This window comes from Octodon degus, unplaced genomic scaffold (genome assembly GCF_000260255.1).
Source record: "Octodon degus isolate 3935 unplaced genomic scaffold, OctDeg1.0 scaffold00070, whole genome shotgun sequence".
NCBI classification, from domain to species: Eukaryota; Metazoa; Chordata; class Mammalia; order Rodentia; family Octodontidae; genus Octodon; species Octodon degus.
Genome location: NW_004524646.1, coordinates 8,597,442 through 8,605,521, shown reverse-complemented (window position 1 = coordinate 8,605,521; position 8,080 = coordinate 8,597,442). Strand labels below are relative to the sequence as shown.

Here is an 8,080-nt window from a genome sequence, read left to right as displayed (position 1 = left end):
CACACCACATTTTAAAAAAATAATTAAAACATATAAATAGCTAGGTGTGATTGTGCAGGCCTGTAATCCCAGCACTCAGGAGACCGAGGCAGGAAGATTGCTGCTAGTTGGAGGCTAGCCTCGCTACATAGTGGGTTCAAGGCCAGCCTGAACTACACTGCGAGACCAAACAAACAAAAAACCAAAACCAAATTATGCTTCCAAATGAATAATAAAAGTCACACACACTATATCAGAATATGTGAGAGAGAAAAAGTGAGAGGAAGAGGAAGAGAAAATGGAGGAGGGGAAATCTTGTAGACTGTAGATGTATTCAGAGCTATTTCTCTGTCTTAACTAATTTTCTGCTAAATTTCAGGGATATTTTATTTTCAAATTGGTGTTTAAAACACTTAAATCTCTTACCAGAAAATCAACAGGGTCTTCGGGCCGCACTTTGCAGCACTCATTGAGCCCTTGCACCAGAGTAGGCATCACGTGGGTGATTAAGTAGTTTCTCAGGGGAGCCGACCGAGCCTCCAGTAGCTCTCTTTCTTCTCTCTTCACTTCCTCTAGTTGTTTATTCTACAGGGAGGACAGTCACCATCAGAAAGGGAAGCGCATTTTTCCATGATGCCCCTGAACGCATTAGAATTAGACACTCGAGTTTTCAGAGACAAGTTCTCCCTGTGTAGTCCAGGCTGGCCTAGAACTTGCAGCTTTTCCACCTCAGCCTCCCCAGCGCTGGGATTATACGTATGAGTCCCTCTATAGGTTTCTGGGTTTTTGTTTGTTTTTTCATTACTTGAGATTGAACATCAGGTCTTTGTACTGTGAGCATTTTACTTTTTTTTTTTTTTTGAGTGCTGGGAATTGAACTCAGGCCCTTGGGCTTGCCAAATGCCAGACAGGCCTTTGTGCTACTGAGTTATCTCTCTGGCCCTCTTTTACTTTCTGATACAGGATCTTTCTAAGTCACTGAGTTGCCCAGGCTGGCCTTGAACTTTCAATCCTCTTGCCTCAATTTTGCCAGAGTGCTAGGCTCACAGACGCAGACCACCAGGGCCCTGTACCATTCTCAGCTTGGATAATTATTTTCTTTTGTTTTGTTTCAAAAACTCCTTATACCAAAATAATTTCCAGCTGCCCAGGTGAAGGAAAGGAAGGGGGGAGGAGGGAAGGGAGAGAGAGACAGAGACAGAGACAGAGACAGAGACAGAGACTGAGATAGAGCTGCCACTGGAAAGTCCTGAGGTGTTAGGATGGTGACCCACGTATTCCTTATCTGACAGCCCACCCTCGGGGATAGCAACTCCAGCTTTCCTTTAGGAAATCGACCTGAGCTGGTACATGCCTATAATCCCAGAACAAGGAACTGAAGCAGGAGGATTATGAGTTTGAGGTCAACCTATAGTGAATTCAAGGCCACCCACAGTACATAATGGAACATTGTCCTAAAAAACCCCACAGCTCCCCTTTCGAGCCTGGGAAGTGGGCAGCCATCAGCCCATCATTCAGCATGCCCCTGGGCCTTGGACATCACTGGAGGGTGAAGCCAACTGTGGAATCCAGAACAGAGAAGGCCTTCTGGTCCTTGGCGATATCTGAGCGCCTAAAAGGGGCCTCACAGGAAGTCCACCCTACCCCTGCACTGCTCAAAGAATCCCTAGGTTTTGGGGGGCCTGCCCTTAGCTCAGTTGCTAAATGCCTGCTCATGCAAAAGCAGTCAGGAGCAGGATACCACGGTTCAACCCCCAGCTCCACCTGCCTTACCAGACCTGCCCTTCAGGCAGCCTGAGCCATCACAAAAGAAAAAAAAAGAATCCCTAAGTTTTTTTATGTCTATTATATCTTGAGTTTGCTTTTATGCAACTTCAAAATGAAGAGTTGTATTATTTGTTTGAAAAGAGATCTTTCTCAGCAAGACAGTAGACTCAGGTATTAAAGTGGAGGAAGTTGATGGCTTTGCCTGTATAGTCACACAGCACTTTTGTTGGGCCACAGAAAACAGCATAAGCATTATTGTTGTTGTCTGTTTCTCTGAGACAGGTTCTCACTATATCGTGTCGGCTGGCCTTGAACTCACGGCTCTCCTGCTGCAGGCTCCTGCATTTTGGGTTGCAGGAGGGCACACCAGAGGCCGAGGCAGGAGAATCCCTGTGAGCCTGAGGCCATTCTGGCATACTCAGCAAGGCCCTGCCTTAAATCAATAAAGAACTATAAATGATGAATTGAGAAACACTACTTGCAACACATCATTTTTAAAAAGGCTATTATAAAGATTTGTATAAGTGCACCCTGTTCGCCTGGCACTGTCTATACCATTTAAATAAAAGACTCATTCACAAGGATGAGGCTGTGATGTAGACACTGTTAACTATCCTCACTTCCCGGGTGGAGAAACTCAGACACAAAACCAGCTTGGGCGAGGCCACGTAGCTACAGAGAGCGGAGCGGGCTCTGAACGCTAACAACCCTTGGAGGAGCACCTGAGGCTGTTCCTATTTCTACTATACCACTTCATCTCAAGTTCTTACAAAATAACAAAGAGAAGACACACAGCCCAAGTGCAGGCAGAGCAAATGTGCAACCTATGAGGAAATTAAAATTCCCAGCAAACATAAAAAGGTTGTCAAATCAGCGCTCAGAGGAATGAGTCTGAAAGCATTGGGATTGGGTTTTGTTTGTCAGCTAAGTTGAGAAAACAGTGAGTCGAGGTACAGGGAAATAGGTGGGACATGAACTAAATGACACATGAACGCGTCTACCCTTGACGGAGGGTAATTTTGAAATGTATATCAAAATGACCCAGCAAACATCAGAAATTTATGCTCAGGAGATACATCAGTCACCAAAATACATGTGTGAAAGAACATCCTTTGGGCTGGGGAGGTAGCTCAGGGTCTAAGTGCCTGCCTGGCAAGCACAAGGACCCGGGTTCGATCCCTGGTACCACATGCTGTGCCAGCCCCAGAACCTCGGCTGTGTGTGCCATGTTGGCCACTGAAACCAGCTGCATGCATGCCTGTAATCCCAGTGCTGGGGAGGCTAAGACAGGAGGATCACTAGTCTGAACTGCGTAGCGGGACCCTGTATAAAAAACAACATAAAGTAAATAAAATAAAAGCATCAGCCAGGACACCCAGCTTGCGAGCTGCAGTTCGGAAGGTGAGCTTTTCTCCAATGGTGCTGCACAGCATGGAAGCAGTTTTAAACAGAGAGTGGGTCTGGTGGACCTGCCTTCTTGAGTGGCTCTGGTGGACCCTGCTGGCAGAGTGGACATGCACTGGACATGGATAGGGGCAGAGCTGGCGAGTGCAGCAGGAGGGTGTCACGTAATTCTTTTTATTTGTTTCCAGTTTTTTTGAGGCAGAGCCTCACTACATAGTCCAGGCTGGCCTTAAACTCACTATATAGCCAAGGCTAGTCTCATACTCAAATCGATCCTCCTGCCTCAGCCTCCCAAGTGCTGGGATTACAGTGCGTGCCACCACACCCTGCAACACTGCTCAATTCTGGTAAGGAACACTCACCCTGATCCGGGGAAGTGGAGACCTGTGGGTGCAACTGGGTGCTCCTCTGCGGAGCAGAACTGCTTAGTGACCTGGGGACACTGTGACCCAGGAAACAGGGAAGGCAGGGTGTGCAGAGGTGCGATGTGTAAGTGGAGAAAAACTGGATAAAATCGTAAGTCAAGATGCAGAGAATGCTATGTGTTCACATGATGTGTGTTAACGCCATTCATGGGTGGTCATTGTTTTGTTAACTTTTTTTATTAATGCTAAACATAGTCTGTGGATTTTTTCTTTGTTGTTGTTGTTAAAAAAAAAAAAAAAGCTACACATGACAAATAAACCAAACAACTATCCATCCATCCAAACAAACAAGCAAGCAAACTTCTCCTCCCTCTCCAGCAGGCTGCGGGGAGCTGGCCTGGGGGTCTTGTCAGCCCCTCCACTCTGCACTCACCCACTGCTCCCAGCGAGCCAGCCTCTCCGCGGTCTCCATGGCCTCCTCCTGCTGGCGTGCTGCGTCCTCAGCAGCCTCCTTGGCCAGGCGCTCCTCTGCAGCCTTCTGCTCCAGCTCTGCCTTCTCCTCATCCGTGAGCCCGTAATTCCGAGGCTCCCCAATCTCTCTGATGAGTTGTTTGATGGCAAGTCTGTTCTGGGCATCTTCGAGTTTCCCCACATCTGTAAATCCCAAGAGAAAGGAGAATGACACATACTTAGACACCAGCCCTGCCAGCCACTGGGAAAATGTTGTATTAGTGTAATTTTGTGATAGCAATTGATGCCAGTTGCCACACTAAAGTTTCCTTTTCTGGTCAGCCGTATGCTTCAATTTCTTTTCTCGGGACCAAATATTACACAAGTCTGAAAGTCACTTGTAGGAGGAGTGTGTTTGGGTCTGTTAACCCTAACAAGCACGGTGAAGTGAGTAAATGGCAGGGAGAACTACTGGATCACGAATGTCCCCAAAGGCCCGTGTGTTCAGGCTTGGTCCCAGCTTGGTGCAGCAGAAGGCAGTGTAGCTTTGAGAGGACCAGCCCTGGGGGAGGTCCCTCAGTCAGCGGCATTGTGACCCCAGCCTCTTCATTTACTTCCTGGCTGTGAGGTGAGTGGTCAGGATCTGACACGTGTGTTCCCTCATCGCAGGCCCAAAGCAAATGCCACACAGCATGGACTGAACCCTCAGAAACTGTAAGACAGAATAAAGCCTGTATTGCTCATTCCTTGAGGGGCTGGGGATTGACCCCAGGTCCTTCCACAGGTGAGGGAAGGACTCTAAGACCTTTTTGTACTTGGTCAACTCAGGTCTCCTGTCCTGGTAACAGAGAGCTGAGTAGCCCAGACTACTTCACAGTGACTCCTGAACATGGTCAAGCAAAGGCTAGGACCCTTCTTCCAGAGGTTTCCACAGAAGGAAGTTTTGTACATGTTAGAAGCCAGGAAGAAGCACCTGAAAATTCTAACCTTTGTTTTGAAAATCAGTGACTCTGGGATAGATTTTCAACCCATAATAAACGAAGCATTTCACTCATTCTTCTTGGATATGGAAAAATCCAAACTCTGCATCTTAGTCACTTTCTCGGCACTGAGACACAGTACCCAACACCCACAACTTCAGGAAGGAGAGGTCTACCATTGGCTGGCTCTGAGGCAGGATGGCACAGTGCGGGGGCTTGGCAGAGGGGAGCTGCTCCAAGCATGGTTGACAGGAAGCAGGGTAAAGATCAACCCTTCCTGGTCACATCCCCAGTGATCTGTATTTTCCAGCCAGGCCTCACTTCCCAACACCAAGCCAGCTGTGGCGTCCCACAAGCCCATCATCTTCCACAAGCCCCACCTTTGAGCTCATGAGGCTTTAGGGGGACAGCCAGATGTAAACCCAAACACCCCAGAATACATGACTAATGTCAATATCACGACTGAAGAGAAAGGAAAGAGCCGGAAGAGGAGGAAAAAGTCTTCCCCATAATGACAGTGAGTAGTAAATTCTGCATACTATCTTGGGTTTTCCCAGAACATGTCCCAAGTGAACAGTGTGCAGTGGACACACTGGGGCACTGATCCCATCCAGAACCTTCTGTGAGGTCACTGCTTGTCCTGCCCTCAGCCAAATGTGCCTTCCTCTCAGTCTGAGACCTTGATGCAGATGAGAGACCCTGCCAGACCCTACCAGAGAACAGGGAAGAGCAGGGCCATGTATTAATTATGAGCAAAAGCAAGGTGCTGGGTGTGGTGGTGCATGCCTGTAATCCCAGCACTCGGGAGGCTGAGGCAGGAAGAATGCTGTGAGTTTGAGATCAGCCTAGGCTACAAAGTTTTGGTTTTTTTGTTTTTCCGGAACCGGAGACTGAACTCAGGCCCTTGCACTTGCCAGGGAGGCGCTTATTCCCCTGAGCCATTTCCCCAGTCCTGGGCTACAAAGTGCGTTGAAGGCCAGCCTGAACTGCATAGTGAGACTTTGTCTCAAAAAACAAAAAGCAAACAAACAAAAAAAAGAGAATCGAGGTTTCAAAAAGCAAAAACATAAAAGCCACTCGAGGTACCTCTTGATTGTCTGACCTGTATCTCTCCTGGATTCTTCTGAGTAATTACAGCTCTGGCTGGGGTCACTAAGTGCCCCAGAACATTTTTGAGAGGGCTCTATCTAAGGAGAAAGTGTTCCGGGGAACAATGTCTCCAGCACTCCTGTCCCTGTGTTTGATACAGTAGCAGTAGCCTCCTGGTACCTGTTGCAGGTAATGTGGCACCCAGGAGAATGTCCCTTTCTGTCCTTGGCTCTGTTCGCCCCCTTGGTTTGCCCTGCAGCCCCAGTCAGATAGGCGTAGGGCTCACGGGGGTCCTGGGCCTCAGCATTCCTGTGGCCCCAGTTCGTGTCGTACCAATGTATATGGGGTGGATTTCAATTTCATCAAAGTAGTTGTAGACAGTCTCATCTTCGGAGTTGATGTCGCGGTAGTTGCTCAGCACGCGGAGGAAGCGGTCCTGGGTGTAGTGGGTCCCGGCCACAACGCTCTCCGGGAGGTTTATCACCCGCTCCTTCAGAAACTCATCGGAGGCATCCAGACCGCAAACAAATTCTGGGGAGAAGAGGAGCCAGGGTCAGTAAACTAGGGGAAGTGGGTGCTGGTCAGCTGATGAGCCGCTGCTACCCAGCACACCTGGGCACCAGTTGGCATCGCTGTGCACGGCCTGGCAAACTGGCCTTGGTAGCCGGGGGTGGTGGTACACACCTGTGATTTCACACTTGAATTGAGGCAGGAGGATCTCCCTGAGTTCAAGGCCAGCCTGGGCTGCGCAATGAGCTCAAGGCCAGCTTAGAGTATATAGTGAGACCCTGTCTCAACAAATAATAAATAAATACATTCCTAAGAGCCTAGGACTACCACTATTCTAACCTATTTTGGTCAGTGTTGGCCATCTGATTCTTGAGACTTTCACATGTGCTAGGGAGGGGCCATTAGGGCCTTAATTGCGGGACAGCACTTACGGATGACCGCATGTTTCCTGGAAATCAAATAAGCTCCGTGACGTCAGACATCAGGAGGAAAACCTATTCTGTTAACCTAAGAATTTTTTTTTTTTTTTTTTTCGGAACTGGAGATTGAACTCAGGCCCTTGCGCTTGCCAGAGAAGTGCTTATTCTGCTGAGCCATCTCCCCAGCCCCTAACCTAAGAATTTTAAAACATATATAATACTTTATTTTTTCCAGAGTGATTGATAGATTCCAATTAATCAAATATTTCAAATGGTATATTTGGCTTTCTCTCTTCTTTCTTTCTTTCTTTTCTTTTTTTTTTTTTTTTTTGCGGTAGAACCAGGGATTGAACTCAGGCCCTTGCGCTTGCCAGGGAAGCGCTTATTCCACTGAGCCATCTCCCTGGTCCCATTGGCTTTCTAATTTTCAAAGAAAAAATTATTTTTTGAGATCAGATTCTGCTATGTATTGCAGCCTGGCCTGGAACTATGGAGATCCTTCTGCCTCAGCCTCTAGAGTGCTGGGATTACAGGTGTGCTCCATGATGCCTGGGTTCAAAGAAATTTAATGATAAAAGTATGCCTTCCCTAGTAGATGACTTGTATGTATGTAGTACTGAGGATTGAATCGAGGGCCTTGTAGGCCTGGGCAAGGTCTGTACCACTGAGCTACACCAGCAGCCCTGCTTGGGTTCCCCCCACCCCATCGCCCTTTTGTCTTCATGATTCAGAGAGAACTCAGGATCTTGTAATACCTTAAGATAATTATTCAGAATGCCTACTTGTTACTGGTCTCTGCTTGTGAGACCGTACATACCATGGTGGCTGCTGTATTTGACTACCTGGTGAAAATCTAGGGGATTTTGTTTTTTGACATAGTCTCGCTTTGCAGTTCAGGTTAGCCTGAAATTTGTGGGGTTTCTCCTGCTTCAGCCTTCTGTGTGCGGGGCTTGCAGGTGCGCACCATCACTGGAAATGTAGTGTTCAATGGCATTTTCTATATTCATCATCTAAGTGCAGCTTTCAACTTGTTCCCTTCAACCACAGGAGCTGAGAGGAAAGGAGACCAGACCCAGGTGAGGGCCGTGGCCAAGCCCAGGGGCCCGTCAGCAGACTG

General features: G+C 47.9%; 1 protein-coding gene across 4 annotated transcripts in view; it reads right to left on the bottom strand.

Moving 5' to 3' along the window:
- The window catches only part of Ak7 (adenylate kinase 7), a 59,451-nt gene that overhangs the window by 1,379 nt on the left and 49,992 nt on the right, over positions 1-8,080 (bottom strand). For all 4 annotated transcript variants that reach the window (XM_023719665.1, XM_023719666.1, XM_023719667.1 and 1 more), the window contains 3 exons: positions 6,368-6,565; positions 3,949-4,169; positions 406-564 (listed from right to left, as the gene is read on the bottom strand). In XM_023719665.1, coding sequence (XP_023575433.1) covers positions 406-564; positions 3,949-4,169; positions 6,368-6,565 — 578 coding nt within the window. The remainder of the gene's footprint in view (positions 1-405; positions 565-3,948; positions 4,170-6,367; positions 6,566-8,080) is intronic.